We start from the raw sequence: 19,303 nt of genomic DNA, 5'->3' as shown, positions 1-19,303 counted from the left end.
CACTCACTGACTCTCAGTCCCCCCCTCACTCACCAACTCTCCCTCCCTCACTCACCGACTCTCCCTCCCTCACTCACCGATTCCCACTCACTCCGAGCTCACCCACTGATTCCCAAACCCTCCTTACTCACCGACCCTCACTCACCGACCCTCGCTCCCCCCTCACTCACCGATTCCCACTCACTCCTCCCTCACCCACTGATTCCCACTCCCCCCTCACTAACCGACTCTCATTCCCTCCTCACTCAACGACTCTCACTCCCCCCTCAGTCACATTCGCACAACGACTCAGTTCCCCCTCACTCACCGACTCTCGCTCCCCCCTCACCCATCGACTCCCACTCCGCCCTCAATCACCAACTCTCACTCCCCCTCTCACTTACCGACTCTCACTCCCCCCCTCACTTACCGACTCTCACTCCCCCCCTCACTCACCGACTCCCAGTCCCCCCCTCACTCACCGACTCCCAGTCCCCCCCTCACTCACCGACTCCCAGTCCCCCCTCACTCAGCAGCTCTCACTCCCCCCTCACTCAACGACTCTGAGTCCCCCCTCACTCAACGACTCTCACTCCCCCCTCACTCAACGACTCTCACTCCCCCCTCACTCACCAACTCACTCCACCCCACTCACCGACTCTCACTCCACCCCCTCACTCACCGAGTCTCACTCCCCCCTCACTCACTGACTCTCACTCCCCCCTCACTCACCGACTCTCACTCCCCCCTCACTCACCGACTCTCACTCACCGACTCTCACTCCCCCCCCCCACTCACCGACTCTCACTCCACCCCCTCACTCACCGAGTCTCATTCCCCCCTCACTCACTGACTCTCACTCCCCCCTCACTCACCGACTCTCACTCCCCCCTCACTCACCGACTCTCACTCACCGACTCTCACTCCCCCCCCACTCACCGACTCTCACTCCCCCCTCACTCACCCACTCCCCCCTCACTCAACAACTCTCACTCCCCCCTCACTCACCGACTCTCACTCCCCCCCTCACTCACCGACTCTCACTCCCCCCTCACTCACCGACTCTCACTTCCCCCCTCACTCACCGACTCTCACTCCCCCCCTCACTCACCGACTCTCACTCCCCCCCTCACTCACCGACTCTCACTCCCCCCCCCCTCACTCACTGGCTCTCTCGCCTCCTTCACTCACCGAATCTGACTCCCTCCCTCCCTCATTCACTCTAAGTCCCCTGTGTCAGAACTGTGCTTTTAAGGAATTTATTTGCATTTCTTCTAAAGGGACTGTTTTATGTGTCAACTCTGATTACTGCAGCAGCCCACATGCTGATAATTGTTACGAAGTGGAAGTTGATCTCCTCTCTAAGAGCTGATACTCAGCCACTGAAAGAGCATTACGTCCCTTCATAATCTGTTAATGTGTGTGTGAGAAGGGTTAAAATCTGCTCTTCAGCAACCTTCAGTGGTCAAATCAAAATAACTACCTGAGATTCCCTCTGTAAAGCAACAAGTAACACTTTATTTATCTCACTAATAGCAATCAGGTTAACTAAACAATTAACAAACCGAATAAAGCACGATTCCAATGGAATGCTGTTTAGAAAAATCCAATTCCCATTTTTTACAAAACAATTTGATTTTCTAGTCACTCTCAAAATTTTAACCAGGTTTGTCATCTTCCGGAATGCTCTGTCTTTATCTTCTGTTCCCACTATCTTCCGTTTTTACCTTTACGCTTGAGATGAGGCTTTCTGTTAAGACATAAATGTGGCTGTTACTCTGTTAGAGACAGTTGCTGTCTGTCTCTCTCTCAAGCTGTAAACTGTGGCAGGTGCATTTGCTGGCAGAGGCGGGAGTGTGGCTTTTATACCCCTGATGACATATCAAAAATCCCCACAATAGGATTGGTTTACCACTAGTTGTCAAAACATCAAATTCAAATCTGAGAGGCTGCTGCTATTCAAATGCCTAATTTAAACTGATTGGTTAAAGTTACTGCCCAGGCTCACGATACAATGTACAGTGTACAGCATGCACCTCCTACTCTTCAGTACAGAAAAAAAACTACCTTTTTTAAAACAGACCATGCAATGCCTTCTGCTCCTAGCATTGTTACAATTGTTTTATAATTTTAAAAACAAACTTCACAATGTAATGCAGAAGAGCAATTGCTCCTAATTATTGGGGTGTTTGTTTTAATCTGAGCTAATGCAGTTTTGTGAAATGTTCTGGTTTTCTCCTGGTGTTTCAGAGTCGGGTGTAATTAGGTTGATTGGCAAGAATGAAATCATGTCAATGGGAGCAGTTCGGGTTACAGAGGGACAGGCAGGCAGTTGCTGTTTCAATTTGAAAAAGGAAGGAGCAGCTCTTTCTCTCTCCCTTTCCCTGTCTGGAAATTGCAGTCTGGAAGCTGATAGAAAATAAGTATCTCCCTCCAGCTTTCTGTAAAATGCAGGAGGTGTTTTCTACCTTTCTCTCTATCTGTCCCGCGTCACTCAATGACTCAGTCCACCTCACCCACTGATTCCCACTCCCCCCTCACTCACCCACTGATTCCCACTCCCCCCTCACTCACCCACTGATTCCCACCCCCTCCCCGACTCTCACTCACATTTCACTCACCGACTCTGTCCACTCCTTCACTCACCGACTCTCACTCCACGCCCTCACTCACTGACTCTCACTCCCCCCTCACTCACCGACTCTCACTCCCCCCTCACTCACCGACTCTCACTCACCGACTCTCGCTCCCCCCTCACTCACCGACTCTCGCTCCCCCCTCGCTCACCGACTCTCGCTCCCCCCTCGCTCACCGACTCTCGCTCCCCCCTCGCTCACCGACTCTCGCTCCCCCCTCGCTCACCGACTCTCGCTCCCCCCTCGCTCACCGACTCTCGCTCCCCCCTCGCTCACCGACTCTCGCTCCCCCCTCGCTCACCGACTCTCGCTCCCCCCTCGCTCACCGACTCTCGCTCCCCCCTCGCTCACCGACTCTCGCTCCCCCCTCGCTCACCGACTCTCGCTCCCCCCTCGCTCACCGACTCTCGCTCCCCCCTCGCTCACCGACTCTCGCTCCCCCCTCGCTCACCGACTCTCGCTCCCCCCTCGCTCACCGACTCTCGCTCCCCACTCGCTCACCGACTCTCGCTCCCCCCCTCGCTCACCGACTCTCGCTCCCCCCCTCGCTCACCGACTCTCGCTCCCCCCTCACTCACCGACTCTTGCTCCCCCCTCACTCACCGGCTGTCAGTTCATTCTGTCCGAACTCGAGGAATTTCCTCAGCCACTCAATACAGTGCACCTCCAGTAATTGTTTGCATCGCTCATTGTTGGCAGTGTCCCTGTCAAGTTTGTTTTTGATGCTCTCTCCCCAGGGCACTGGGGTCACCCACACCATGTGATCCTTGTCGAAGCTGAGCACATCCTGTCCATTCCACCCAAACTGGTTGAATGCACTCGTGGTCCCATCGTCCCTCAGGTTGCAGCCAGTCGTCAGCTGTAAAACATGGATGCCTGTGGATCACAAACAGCCAATTAGAGTCAGTCCCAATGTGAGATCCCACCCCCACAGCCAATCCAAGCTAGTTCCACTCAGAAGCCAGACACACTCTATCAAGAGCCAATTAAATCAAGGGAGGCTGGGAGGCACCTCCCACCACATAGAAAGCCAATCAGCGGCAGTTACACTAAGTGGATCTCATGTCCTCCACACACAGCCAATCCAAACCAGTCTCTCTTGGATACATTCCCTCCACTCATTGATCACCAATCAAATTTCCTGTCACATATCCAATCGTAGCCAATCAGCCTCTGGCTCCCAGTTCCTGATCCATTCTTGGTATCTTCCCACCTGCACCCCCGAGTGGTGGGAAAGTGAGGACTCACTTCCTGTCTGCTGGGACAGAGAAATGAAGGACGGAATAAACACTTTGAAAATCATCCCCAGCTCTTGTGCGAGAATCTTCTTCTGTTCCCAAGCCTCATGTCCGTCTCTCTCCACCATCCACTGCTCCCGGGGGATCAGCTCCTTCCGATCGCTGTCGTACACAACAACCTGGAGATCATCCACATAACCGACAATCACAAACTCCGGGAAACCCGGGATTGGAGTCATTCCCGTGACGAAAATCTGGAGAGAGTGAGAACCTGAAAAACAGAGAGAGATCAAGGTATGAGCACAAAACACCAGCATCCACTGTTAGCGACCAGATTAGAAACTCCATGCTATGAATTTAGACCAGACCCCAACTCTCTTTGTTGACTTTGACATTCGTGTGAGGATAAAGTGTTTCACTCGAGGTGTCATTCCAATGACCCACTAGGAAGCTTTTGTCAAAACAAACTTTATTTAACAGTACAGTTTAACTATAACAAAAAGAAATAGCCTCAATTTTTACGAACTGAAATTCTTAAATGTGACAAGATACAACTCTTAACTGCTGGATTATTTCTAATTGTTCCAATTTAAGCAATATTCCTCATAGACAGAAACTCCTCCTCAAAATCAGTCAGCAAACAGCCTTACATGTGGGTATCTGAGCTGGGTATCTCCAGCCTCCAAAACACCTCAGGAGAGAGACCTATTTTCTAGCAGGTCCCAAACTACAGTCTTTAGAGAAAGAGAGAGAGAATAATGCTTCTGGCAGGTCCAGGCAGACAACTGCCTGCCTGTCTTCCTGTAAGCTTAGCTCTTCCCATCAGCATATGACTTCCTCTTGTCAATCAACCGAATTAAACCTTACTCTGAAACCCCAGGGACAACCCAAAAAAATAAACAAAACAGCTCAGATAAAAGCAAAAAAAAACATTATCTGGGATAAATTATGCTTCTGCACTCTCAGCATGTGGGCTGCTGTTTGTGGGCAAATCGGCACTGTAATCAGAGCTGAAGTTGAAAACAATCCCTTCACAAGAAACATGATATAGATACATTTCTTAAAGGCACAGTATCCTCACACCTCCCCCTTAAAAAAACAGCAATAAAAAATGGCTTCATTTTTCAAAACTTCAAGTTTCACACTGTTAGTACTACATCTATAATATATAAAATATATATAAAATATACACATTCTAGTAAATCTGTGCATGCAAGTATAATAGTTCTATTGTCCAGTTCAGTCATTCTCTTCCGACATTGAATATTCCTTCCTCTTTCATGAAATTGTTGATGAAGCATCAGCAATCACATTCTCACTTTCTGCCACATTGTAATTCTCATATAAAATGGCTGCAATAATAAACTCCATCTAAACTGCCTTTCACTTTGATCTCTAAATGTCTCCAGAGACGTCAATGGATTATGATCAGTGTAAATAACTGTCTCAGATGAATTGCTGACAACATAAACGTGAAAATGTTGCAATGCCAACACCAAACTCAATGTTTTTTTTCTCAATGGTTGAATCTCTTTTGATGGTTATTTAGTTTTCCAGAAAAAAGTACCCAATCGGTCTTTATATCCTTTTGTCATCTTCTTGTAATAGAACAGCTGCATCACTCGCATCAATGGCCATGTTGAATTGTTTTGCATAATTTGTTCTTGCCAACACAGGTGCAGTGGTTAACACATTATTCAGGCTGCCAAATGCCCTCTGACATTCACCGTCCACTGAAATTTTGCATGTTTTTTCAGCAAGTCAGTCAGTGCAGCAACCATAATGCAAATGTTTGGCACAAAATTCCTACAAAAACCATCCAGGTCCAAGAATGCAGTACTTCACTTTTCACCGGCAGTAATGGGCACTCCCCAGTAACCTTTGTTTTCACCGACCGTAGGGCCTTCCATCCATGTCTAATTGTATGGACGATGAATGTGACTTTGGCTTTTGTAAACTCGTTCTTAGCCAAGTTTACCACCAAGCCTGCATCCTGAAGCCAATTGAACAATTCCGCTCGGTGCTCCAAATGTTACTTCCACGTCTGACTGAAAACCACCGGATTCTTTATGTACACAACACAATTAGGTAGTCCAGAAATGACCTTATTAGTTAATGTTTGAAATGTGGCTTGTGCATTTTTCATTTCAAATGGCATGACTTTAAACTGGTACTGACCATTTTTTGTCATGAAAGCCAAAATCTCCTTTGCCCTTTCGGATAAAGGTACCCGCCAGTATCCTTTCAGTAAGTCAAGTTTGGAAATAAAAGTCACTTGTCCCACCTTCTGAATGCAGTCTCCCAATTAAGGATTGGGATATGAATTTTATTTTGTAACTGCATTAACTTTCCTTAGTCCACACAGAATTGTTGGGTGTCATCTCATTTTGGAACCATCACTACGGGTGAGCTGCACTCGCTCCAACTCACTTCAATGATGTAATTTTTAAATATGCTTTCAATCTCCTTTTGAACCTATGCCAACTTTAGAGGGTTAAGCTTGTACAGATATTGCTTAATTGGAACAGCATTTCTTACATCTACGTTGTGCATAATTATTTTAGTCCTTCCCAGTTTATTCCCACATATCTCTCCATGTGGTTGTAATAACTCTTTCAGGCCATTTTGATTTTCCTCCAGAAGGTAACTCAATCGTTTATTTCAATTTCCAATTACTTCCACATTATCCAATCTAATTTGAAGAATGTCAAATGCAGGATCATCTGGACTTATTTCTTCACTCTGCATTGTCATAACTAATGCATCCTCCTTCTGCTTTCCTTCCCTATCAAAATATTGCTTGAGTATATTCTCAGGAAACACTCTGTGAGATTTCCTTCGATCCAACGTTCTTGTCAAATAATTCTTCACAGGTACTATCAAGCAGCACCTGCTTAATGATAACCTGCTCAGTGACGTCCAGTTTGGGTTTCACCAGGGTCACTCAGCTCCTGACCTCATTACAGCCTTGGTTCAAACATGGACAAAATAGCTGAATTCCAGAGGTGAGGTGAAAGTGACAGCCCTTGATATCAAGGCCACATTCGGCCAAGTGTGGCATCAAGGAACTCTAGCAAAACTGAAATCAATGGGTATCAGGTGGCAAACTCTACGCTGGTTGGAGTCATACCTGGCACATAGGAATGTGATTGTGGAGGGTCAGTCATCTCAGCTCCAGGACATCTGTGCAGGAATAGACAATGGGGAACCTGTGGATGTGGTGTATCTGGATTTCCAGAAGGCATTTGACAAGGTGACCCACCAAAGACTGCTACACAAGATAAAGGTGCACGGTATTACGGGTAATGTACTAGCATGGATAGAGGATTGGTTAACTAACAGAAAGCAAAGAGTGAGGGTAAATTGGTGTTTTTCTGGTTGGTGATCAGTGACTAGTGGTGTGCCTCATGGTTCAGTGTTGGGACCGCAATTGTTTACAATTTACAGAGATGATTTGGAGTTGGGGACTAAGTGTAGTGTGTCAAAATTCACAGATGACACTAAGATGAGTGGCAGAGCAAAGTGTGCAGAGGACGCTGAAAGTCTGCAAAGGGATATAGATAGGCTAAGTGAGTGGGCGAGGGTTTGGCAGATGGAGTATAGTGTTGGTAAATGGGAAGTCATCCATTTTGGTAGGAATTACAGCAAAATGGACTATTATTTAAATGGTAAAAAATTGCAGCATGCTGCTGTGCAGAGGGACCTGGGTGTCCTTGTGCAGAATTTCAAGGAGTTGGTTTGTAGGTGGAGCAGGTAATTAATAAGGCAAATGGAATGTTGTCCTTTATTGGAGTTGAAAAACAGCGAGGTGATGTTGCAGCTGTATAAGGTGCTGGTGAGGCCACACCTGGAGTACTGTGTACAGTTTTGGTCTCCTTACTTGAGAAAGGATATATTGGCACTGGAGGGGTTGCAGAGGAGATTCACTAGGGTTGATTCCAGAGTTGAGAGGGTTGGCTTTTGAGGAGAGACTGAGTAGACTGGGGCTATACTCATTGGAATTCAGAAGAATGAGGGGAGATCTGAAGGAAACATATAAGATTATGAAGGGAATAGATAAGATAGAAGCAGGGAAGTTTTTTCCACTGGCGGGTGAAACAAGAACGAGGGGGCAGAGCCTCAAAATAAGGGGAAGCAGATTTAGGACTGAATTGAGGAGGAACTTCTTCACACAATGGGTTTGAATCTGTGGAATTCCCTGCTCAGTGAAGCAGTTGAGGCTACCTCATTGAATGTTTTTAAGGCAAGGATAGATAAATTTTTGAACAGTAAAGGAATTAAGGGTTATGGTGAGCAGGCGGCTGAGTGGAGCTGAGTCTACGAGAAGATCACCCATGATCTTATTGAATGGCAGAGCATCTCGAGGGGCCAGATGCCTACTCCTGCTCCTAGTTCTTATGTTCTTATGAATCCCTTAGAGTAGTGTCGTCAGCCCAACCATCTTCAACTGCTTCATCAATGATCTTCCCCCCCATCATAAGGTCAGAAGTGGGGATGTTTGCTGATGATTGCACAATTTTCAGTACCACTCATGACTCCACATATACTGAAGCAGTCCATGTTCAAATGCAACAAGATCTGGACAATATCCAAGCTTCGGCTGACAAGTGGCAAGTAACATTCGAGCAACACAAATGTCAGGCAATTATCATCATGAATAAGAGACACTCTAATAACCACCCCTTGACATTCAATGGTGTTACCACTGTTACCCACTGTCAACATCCTTGGCATTACTATTGACCAGAAACTCAACTGGACTCGCCACATAAACACAAGAGCCGGTGAGAGGCTGGGAATACTGTGACGAGTAACTCACCTCTTGATTCCCCAAAGTCTGCCCACCATCTACAAGGCAGAAATCTGGAGTATGATGGAATACTCCCCACTTGCCTGGATGGGATGAGGTCCAGCAACACTCAAGAAGCTTGACACCATCCTGGACAGAGCATCCCACTTGATTGGTACCATATCCACAAACATCCACTCTCTCCACCACTGACGCTCAATAGCAATAGTGTGTACTATCTACAAGATGCACTGCAACAATTCACCAAATATCCTTGACAGCACCTTTCAAACCCACAACCACATCCATCTCGAAGGACAAGGGCAGCAGATACATGGGAACACCACCACCTGCAAGTTCCCCTCCAAGCTACTCACCATGGTGACTTGGAAATGTATCACCATTCCTTCACAGTCGCTGTGTCAAAATCCTGGAATTGCCTCTCTAATGGCAGTGTGGGTCAACCTACAGCACATAGACTGCAGCGATTCAAGAAGGCAGCTCACTATCACCTTCTCAAGGGCAACTAGGTATGAGCAATGAATGCTGGCCAGCAGCCATGCCCATGTCCTATGAATGAATTTTTAAAAATCATCTTATTCAATTTTCTTTCAATTTCATTGAAGCCCTATAGTGCAGAAGGAGGCCACTTGGCCCATCAAGCCTGCACCAACAACAATCCCACCTCGACCCCATCATTGCATCGACCCCACTAATTCCCCTGACACGAAGGGGACAAGCTATTATGGACAATCAACCTCTCTTGTACACCTTTGGATTGTGGGAGGAAACCGGAGCACCCAGAGGAAACTCACGCAGACACGGGAGAAAGTGCAAACTCCATTCAGACAGTCACCTGAGGCTGGAATTGAACTCCGCTTCCTGATATTGTGAGGCAGCAGTGCTAAGGACTGTGCCACCATGCCACCCTATTTGATAAGGCCCACTAAACCTAGCTGTTAAATGTTCACCGAGCACTGCTAATAATGCTAACACCTTATCCCTGCGAGCAAAACGAGGAACTTTTCTTGTCCACTTTTTTCTTCACATGCTGTGCCACCTTTAATTGCTGTCTCGTGAACTTCCCAGCCCTAGTTAATCTCTCCATAAAGTTTGACACATAGTCCAACATAGTCCCAGAATGCTGACTCACCAATTTTTCCTTGATGAATTTAAGTGGTCCACTTATCTCATGACAAAACTTAATTCAAATAGACTGAATTTAGTTAATTCATTAGGTGCATCCTTTATCCTAATCCTCTGGATAATCTTGCCTGGAGGTCCTCAACATGGCCTTTAAAATTTGACGCTCGCGTTTCAATATTCCTTGCGATTCTGAATGGTACAGAGTTGATTTAAATTGCTTTACTCCTAAGCTATCCAAAACTTCCCGGAATAACTTTGATGCATCTGCCTGAATATGTAATGATCTCCAGCATCTCATCAATTCATCACTTGTAATGTAGTATCACTCTGGTAGACACTCAGATTCTTCTTCTGTATATGCTTTCTGATACAATTGCTTTATTTCTATATCCTTCTGCTGTAATTCTGACAACTTTCTGAACTAAAAATAGTGACCTCCATCCTCCAACAGTTTATGTTCTTGCTCAACCATCTGGGGTCTGTTAACTGATAAAGGAAACCATAGTTGAAGCTGAACAGGTGAAAAAGTGTCCAGCCTGGTCAGGGATTGGTTGATAAGCAAGTGTTAAGTCGTTTAAAATAATTTACTTATGTGGGTAAGGTTTACTTATGTGTACCAGGAGGAGGAGGTAAAGAAGTTCAGATTTTAAAAGGTACAGGATCAAGTCAATCTTTGATGGTGAAAGATGAGGAGATATGTAGTTTGGAAGGAGTATTGCCAGAAAAATGTGGAAATAAGTGAAATTGCTGGTGAAAAGAGTCGTGTTCCATTAGAAAGTGTAAGGTTGGAGATTCTGGCGAAAGTGGTGAAGTGGGGGTTGGAGTGATAGGGAAATGATCTTTTCCAGGAATACAGTTTATCCTGGGTAATGATAAAGCTGGGTCACAGGTGGGAGTGATGGTTACTGTGGTTGAAAAGCCAGTGGAAAATCAGACAGCTGAGGTGATGCAGGAAGCATATCCTGGGATTTTTTTCCTGACTGCGGGATAACAAGATTACAAAGTCACAGGTTGAGCCAGGAGGGGAAATCACAAAGCAAAGATAAAGAAGTTGAAGTTCAGTTAGTGGAAAGAATTTACCTGAGGGAAACTATCTTTACGATCTCCAATGGCATCTCCTTTACCTTTACCACCTGAGGATTTATCTGTCTCTCACAGGCTGAAACTGATGTTGAAAGCCAACATTTGATTCACAAACCAATTCAAAATCATCTGTCCTTTTCCTGATACACGCGCAGTTTTATGCATTTGCCTTTCAGACATTTCAAGTTCAAATTGCCTTTTCACTTCCTGAAGTTCTCATTCTTTTTCTCTTTGTTCTGCTCTGCCAGGGCTATTCTCTCTCGCTTTCTTTTTCCTTAAATTACAATTCAAACTATCTCAACTCTTTTTCATTTGCTTTTAATTGCAATTTCAACAGTTTCAATTGTGTTTTCTTTCCTTTGCCTCTAATTCAAGCTGTGAGATTTGGAGTAGAATTCAAGCCAATTCCAATGTTTCTGGCAATTTTAAGTGCCGACCTATCACTGAAAGCTGCAACTTGTTTGGCAATTCCAGACGTTTTGCTTTAACCACTTTTTGTAAACCATCCTGAGCCACTTCTTCCACACCCAGGAAAACCTCAGCCAGTAAAAGAACCATTTATTCCATACGGCATTCACCTCAAGAGAACACACAAAAACTCAACACTCACTGACTTTGAGTTCAGTAATCCTAAGCTAAACAAGGAATTCTCAACTCTGATCTCGGTCACTTCCTAAATTTTTTTAGGGACCAGACCTCAAACTCCAAGTTATATTATGAAGTTAGACTAGACCCACATTTTTATTTTTATTTTGGTATGAGTGTGAGGATGAAGTGAATCACCCCAGCTGTGAGTCTATTGACCCAATGGGAAGCTTTAAAAAAATGAACAAAACAGTTTAAACTATAACAAAAAGAATTGATGTATATCTTACCAACTTAAATACTGAAACAAGACAAGATAAAATTCTTTGCTGCTTGTCTATCTGTATTAGTCCCAATTTAAGCAATATTCCTCAGAGACGTAAACTCATCTTTAACATCAGTTAGCAAACAACAGGCTTATGTGCTGGTCAGCGACTGCTAGTCCTTAAGCCCCAGAACAAATATGGAGAGAGACCTATTTTCAAACAGGTCCCAAACTAGAATCCTAAAAGAGAGAGAGTGAGAGAGAATAACACTTCTTGCTGATGACAGACCGAAGCAGATAACTGCCTGCTTTGTTTCTCTGTAAGAATAGCTTCCTCCATTAGCAGATGACTTCCTCTTGTAAATCAACCAAATCAAACCCGACTCTGAAACCCCAGGGGACAACCCAGACGATAAACAAAACAACCCATTATCTAGGATTAATTATGCTGCTGCGTTCTCATCAGGTAGACTGCAGGTTGCAAACAAATCAGCACGGTGCTCAGTGCTGAGTTTAAAACATTCCCTTCACAAGAAACATGATATAAAAATCTTCCTTGAAGGCACGTCAACCCACAGAGAGAGAGACATCAGGGTATGAACCCTACCAACACCCAGAGAGAGAGAGACCTCAGGGTAAGAAACACAAAACACCAACACCCAGAGAGAGAGAGAAACATCAGGGTGTGAACCCCAAAACACCAACACCCAGAGAGAGAGAGAGAGACATCAGGGTGTGAACCCCCAAACACCAAAACATACATACACACACAAACACACAGAAATTTAGGTACAAACCCAAAATATCAACACCACAGAGAGAGACATCAAGCCATGGACCCCAAAACACCCACTGTCACAGATAGTGAAACATCAGGGTATGAATCCCAAAATGTGAATTCTAAACTGAGAGCAAGAGCTCCACCGAGCTTGACATTGCCCCTCTCGCACCCCATCACTCACTGACCCAGGATTAATGCCCCAGTACCCAGCCTGGCATTGCCCCTCTCACACCCATCACCCAATGACCCAGGGTTAATGCCCCAGTACCCAGTCTGGCATTGCCCCTCTCACACCCCATCACTCACTGACCCAGGGTTAATGCCCCAGTACCCAGCCTGGCATTGCCCCTCTCTCACCCCATCACTCACTGACCCAGGGTTAATGCCCCAGTACCCAGCCTGGCATTGCCCCTCTCACACCCCATCACTCACTGACCCAGGGTTAATGCCCCAGTACCCAGTCTGGCATTGCCCCTCTCACACCCCATCACTCACTGACCCAGGGCTAATGCCCCAGTACCCAGCCTGGCATTGCCCCTCTCACACCCCATCACTCACCTGCGGACACCTCTCCACACAGAAGGACCAGCTCTATCAGTCCAATCATTGCTGCTTCCCTCATGTTGGGAGAAACCTTTGGAGGAAACTCTTTTCTAAAGAAAGGGGATCTTCTCAACTTGTTCCTTCTGTCTTTTTCTGTTCACACGAAGCCGCAATCTGATTAGACACAAAACAGGTTGGCAAACGTCCTCAATATTCAGAATTCTCCAATCAGGTAAATACAACTGGTTATATTATGTTTGCTCAGTGGTTAGCACTGCTGCCTCACAGCGCCAGGGACCCAGGTTCAATTTCAGCCTTGGGTGACTGTCTGTGTGGAGTTTGTACATTCTCCCTGTGTGGGTATCCTCCGGGTACTCCTGCTTCCTCCTGCACTCCAAAGATGTGCAGGTTATGTGGACAGGCCAAGCTAAATTGCCCCTTACTGTCTAAAGATGTGTGTGATAGGTGATTAGCCATGGTAAATATGTAGGGTTACAGAGATGGAGCCTGGGTAAAGATGCTCTGTCTGAGATTTGGTGCTGACTTGAATGGGCTCATTCTATGATTCTAACATCATCAGTTGCCGGGTAGAATAAACCAAAAGGAGTTTAATACAATGACAAAGGGAAGGACATGAAGAAGAGCAGCAGATCTGAGCTAACCATTCAATTGGATCACTGCTGATCTCAACCCCAGCTTCTGACTATAATATTATTACCCAATAAAATTATTCCCCAATAAAAATCTATCACTCATACATTTGAAAGCTCCAATTGTTCACATTTTTTTGTGCAGAGACTGGATGTGGATTTCACACTGCTGAATCATTTTAACATTATAAACATATCGATCAGATCATCCCTCAACATTCTAAACCCGAGGGAATAAGTTTTTCCATGCTATCAAACTTTATACTTTATTGTGAAGAGCCGATCCTCTAAAGCACATCTCTGCAGAGTGAATTGATCTGTTTGTCCTTTGTCAGTGCTCAGGAGTTGGGGTTAATATTGTTGCATGAACAGAGGATTGGTTAATGGACAATAAACATTGATTTGGCATAAATGGGCCATTTCCAAGTTGGCCAGCTGTGACTAGTGGATTGTCACGAGGATCAGTGCTGGGACAATCAGCCATTTACAATCTTTATTCGTGACTCAGACCAAGAGGCCAAGTGTAATGTATCTAAATTTACAGCAGCTCCAAACCTCGGTGGAAATGAGGAGAGATTGACTCAGATAGGATTGTGTTCGCTGGAGTTTAGAAAAATGAGGAGGATCTCATCAAAACCTATAAAATTCTAAAGGAAGAGACAGGCTAGATGCGGAAGGATGTTCCCGATGGCAGGGGAGTCCAGAACCAGGGGTCCTATTTGAAGTATATGTGGAAAACCATTGAGGACTGATTATGAACATCCTGGGGATTACCATTGACCAGAAATTGAACTGAACCAGCCATATAAACACTGTAGCTACAACAGTGGGTTAGAGGCTGGGAATTTTGTGGATAGTTTAAATTTTAAGTTTATGTTTTACTATCACACATAGGTTTATATTAACACTGTAATGACGTTACTGTGAAAGTCCTCCAGTTGCCACACTCCAGTGTCTGTTCGAGTACACTGAGGGAGAAATATAGCATGACCAGTGCATCCAACCAGCACGTCCGGAGCTCCCGGAAGAATCTCATGCAGATACGGGGAGAACATGCAGACTCCGTGCAAACAGTGACCAAAACAAGGAATCGAAGCAGGGTCCCTGGCGTTGTGCCACCAACCCCAGTAACTCACCACTTATGCAAGATGCTCTTTCGGAGGGTTGGTGCAAGTGGTGCAGACGATGGGCCGAATGGCCTCCTTCTGCACTGTCGGATTGAGTTGTGTTGAGACAACCAATAAAGAGAGACGGGGGGAAGGCGCGGGCGCGGTTGTTGATGTTCTGTGAAGTCCGTGTTGAAGTTAGAAAATTCTGGGTGAAGTGAGGCAGTTTGATGCTGTTGTCCGGATTGTAACCGCGGGGAGACAGACCTGGGGCAATGCCGTTGAGATGATGGAAAATGAGCTGCGGGATTGACTGTTGTCGGAAAGAGAGAAAGTTAAAATAAGTTTCAAATCGAAACAGTGACTGAAGCGGATCCTCGGCTTCCGGGTGGAAGAAATTAAACAGGAAAATTCCAGTGAAATAGAAATTAGAGTGAGTGAAAGGAAATTCAGATTGTGTCCCCAGAATTGAGAAAATAAAACAAGTTTTACTTTTTAGGTTGAAAAAATGTGTAGAAGTTTTGGAATTGAAACACACTCTGTTGGAAACTCCGCCCTCTGTTGTTTCAATGTAACAATCTTCAATGCTTCCTTTCCTGTTATTTGTGAAACGCGATTTTCCCTTAATTTCAACAACAGACATTAATGAAAAAAGATGTGATGGAATTTATGTTATCCCCTTTTAAAAGACACGTTTTTAATTTTGAAAAGATCCAGAGTGAAACTTGAAGTGCTGTGAGAAAGAATTGTGTGTACAGATGTGAGTGTGTAAACGTCCTGTTAGTGAATGAGGAAAGGCTGTGTGAATGCTCTGTGTTGCTGTTCCTTCAGACCGGCTCCAACTCTGATCTGTTTTCCTGAAAATGGTCAGGTCTAAAGGGGGAGAACAGTTAAAAGTTTTGAAACTGGTAGGTTGTTACCGGCTACAATGAAACTCTGTTGAAGCTGGTGAAACATGTCGATTTCTAATCCAGATACAAATTCACATCTGTCAGAGTAGAGTCGTTTCTTAAATTTCGACGGTGTAATTTTGAATTGAGGAGCGGAATTTAAGGTGATTGTTGATGGATTATTCTTGTGTTTAAAATCTACATAAAAACAACCCTGGAGAACATTTGGGACTTTATCTTCTAATCCATTGTGCTCCAAGGTTTTTATTCAGAAGTATCCAGTTTGAAATGGTGAATCCACAAAACTTGAAGAAATATCTTTGTTCTGCTGAAACCGCCATTACTCTGAGAACATTGTCACCCAGTCACTTTTTGAAATCGCGATGACAGTGAATTCCTTCACCAAACGTGTTTTAATTTAGAATTAACCCATTCAGCTCCGAGCAGGATGAACCTTTTGTGTTGGTTTTATAAACACATACACGCGCAGGTGACAATTGTGTTCAGTACTGAAAAGTGTAACAATATTTCCAGCAGCACAAGAATTTGGAAACATTTGCAGACACCGATTTGGTACAAAGGCTCTGATATTTCAAAGATGTTTATTATTTCCCGAGAGTGCTTGGGAATGGGAGATCTTGACGTCAACACACTAACCAATTAAGTTTAAGTTTGTTTATTAGTGTCACAAATAGGCTTACATTTACACTGCAATGAAGTTACTATGAAAACCCCCTGGTCGCCACACTCTGGCGCCTGTTGGGGTACACTGAGGGAGAATTTAGCATGACCAATACACTTTACCAGCTTGTCTTTCAGACTATGGGAAGAAAACCGGATTGCCGGAGGAAACCCATGCACTCACAGGGAGAACATACAGATTCTGTACAATGATCCAAGGCGGAAAAAGAAGCCGGGTCCCTGGTGCTGTGAGGCAGCAGTGCCATTCACTGTGCCACCTTGCCGTCCCATAGCACTAATTTCGAGAAACATGAAAGGGCAGACAAAATTGGAATTCATCAATTCAATACATATGAATTAATATTTTAAAACATTAAAGGAGAATTAAAATACATCTTAGCTCCTTTCACTGAATATTAAGAAATAAAATATACAGTGGGCTGTCTGGGCAAGGCTACAGTTATGCAGAAGAATTGGGAACATGAACATTGCACGGCCTCCACCTCGATCCTGCTGGGTAATTTCAGAAGACATTTAATGGTCAACCACATTGCTGTGGCTCTGTAGGCCAGACCAGATAGAGACCGCAGATTTCCTTCCCTAAAGAACATTAAACAAGATAGGTTTTTACAGCAATCAACAATGGCTTCATAGTCATCATTCGACTTTTAATTCCAGATTTTATTCTTTAATTGAGTTCAAATTCCACCCTCTGCCTTGGTGGGATTCAAATCCAGGTTCCCAGAGCTTTCTCCTGTGTCTCAGGATTCCTAGTCCACTGACAATACCTCTACACCGCCGACAGCCCAAACTCCACATGGGCGTACTGGACATGTGTCACGCACCTGGATGTGTGGTGGGTTCTCAAAATCAGGAATTACTGATTGGGGCGGTGGAACTGGACAGGATCATGAAAGTTACTTGTTGTCACCTTCCTGCATCTTCCAAGTCTTAATCTGGAATGAGAGGCTGGAATGGGGAAAGAACATTGTGATCCAGCTCAAGAGATGTGCAAAGTATTCGTTTAATCTTAACTAATAAACCCCCATGTCGTAACTTTTTTCTAAAGTCCATATAAGTATATCTATCACATTTTCCCATCACCATGTCTGTTACCATCTCAACGAATACTCGGAGCTTTGACAAGCACCATCTTCCCTTTTAAAATATGTGTTTGCTGCTAATTTATTGCGATTAATTCCTCTTGATGTGCATTTTTGGTAAATTGTTCTTAAAAGTCTTAAAATGTTCCCCATTGCAGTGGTGTTACCCTACCCCATTGATAGTTTTGTACTGAAGACTTTTCAGAGGCAGGAAATGAAAAACTAAATCACATTTATTGTAGAAATTGCAGCAATGTTACAGACTGCAGTAACAGGTGACTGAGTTGGCAGTGAACCAGACAGATTCCGAGAGTCTGTAGAAACAGGGCAGATCATAATAGCCTTTCAAGTGCAGATCAGAATAGCTTAAGAAGTGCAGCTCCAGATAGAGTAATTCCTGACAAACCATCATCACAGTTCCATTTACACAGCGTCACATATGTCGTGTTTAAATGAGTCAGTCGCTGTCATCTCGATGAAACCACATCCTTCCTGATTCTCTCATCCACTCCTGCTGCTGATCTTGGGAACTGGTGTCCCTGGGGCACTGGAGAACACTGGGGATGAGAAAGAAATACATCACTATCGAGGGAGGCAAACCCAGCAGAGCTGGAACACCCCTCAACAAAACCCATCAGATCCACCTGACCCCCACAAATACCAGCAGCCAAATCCATCAGACCCCTCATGCCTAACACTGCAGAAACCTGGAAGAGTACAGAGAGAGTAGGGGTGAAATTGGAAGGGAAACCAGGAAAGTAAAGAAAGGCATAAAAAATGCTGCCAAGGAAAAACAAAGAACCTCCAAGGATGCACATGTAGAGAAAAGGATAAGGAAAGAGTAAGGCCTTGTGGAGACCAATAAGAAGTGCATGTGAGAGGGTGGGGAATGTGGTGAGGTTGTGAATAAATACATTGCCCCTGTCTTTGGGAAACAGGGAGCAATGCTGACATTGCAATGAAGGAAGAAGTGTGTGAATGACTGCGTAAGAGATTACATATTAATGGATTTTACAACTTTGAAAGACGGTGAATCACCGGGTTCAAAGAAACAAGGGAGGAAATTGCAGAGGCTCTGACCATCAGAATCATTCCTCCCGGGCTACATGAGTGTGGAAGAAGATTAAAGGACTGTCAATATCACACCATGGATTGAAAAGGGAAGAAGGGGCAATCTGAGTAATTACACACCAGTTAGTGTAACTTGGGTGGACATACCGAAATCAATTGTGAGGAACTGTATAAACCTTCATTTAGAAAGGCACAGATTAGCGTGGATTTAAGGGGCGATCATCTCAGGCTGAACTGATTGAAAATTTGGAAGAGGTGAGAAGGATCGGTTGATGAGGACAGTGAGGTGGATGTGGTCAACATAGATTTTAATGTTTTAGACAAGGTTCCACATGGCAGGCTGGTCAGAAATATAAAAACACATTGAGATCCAAGAGACAATGACAAATCAGAGCCCAAATTAGCTCAGTGGCAGGAAGCAAAGGGTTAAGGGGTTTATTGCGACTGGAATGATGTTACCAGTGGGGGTTCCATGGGGCCCAGCTCTCACTCCCTCGCTTTTTGTGGTTCAGGTGAATGATTTAGATTTAAATGTCGGGAGAATGATGATGAAGTTTAGAGATGTACAAATATTGTCTGTATGGGTGACAATGAGGAGGAAAGCTTCAGACTGCAGGAAGATAGAGATGGTCTGGGCAGTTGGGAGAACAGTGGAAAATGGAATTCAATCTGGAGCAGTGAGAGGTGATGGATTTCGGGAGGATTAACAAGGCAAAGGGATTCCCCAATAAATGGGAGGATAATGACTAATGTGGAG

At 44.7% G+C, this 19,303-nt stretch overlaps 1 protein-coding gene across 1 annotated transcript in view; it reads right to left on the bottom strand.

Moving 5' to 3' along the window:
- LOC144497682 (uncharacterized) overlaps positions 1–19,303 on the bottom strand; it is a 273,548-nt gene that overhangs the window by 9,920 nt on the left and 244,325 nt on the right. The window contains exons 5-8 of the mRNA XM_078219123.1: positions 15,722–15,889; positions 13,061–13,198; positions 3,864–4,124; positions 3,219–3,491 (exon numbers count right to left, since the gene is read on the bottom strand). Of these exons, the coding sequence (XP_078075249.1) occupies positions 3,219–3,491; positions 3,864–4,124; positions 13,061–13,198; positions 15,722–15,889 (840 nt within the window). The remainder of the gene's footprint in view (positions 1–3,218; positions 3,492–3,863; positions 4,125–13,060; positions 13,199–15,721; positions 15,890–19,303) is intronic.

This window comes from Mustelus asterias, chromosome 8 (genome assembly GCF_964213995.1).
Source record: "Mustelus asterias chromosome 8, sMusAst1.hap1.1, whole genome shotgun sequence".
In the NCBI taxonomy this organism is placed as follows: Eukaryota; Metazoa; Chordata; class Chondrichthyes; order Carcharhiniformes; family Triakidae; genus Mustelus; species Mustelus asterias.
This window is presented reverse-complemented; position numbering and strand designations above follow the sequence as displayed.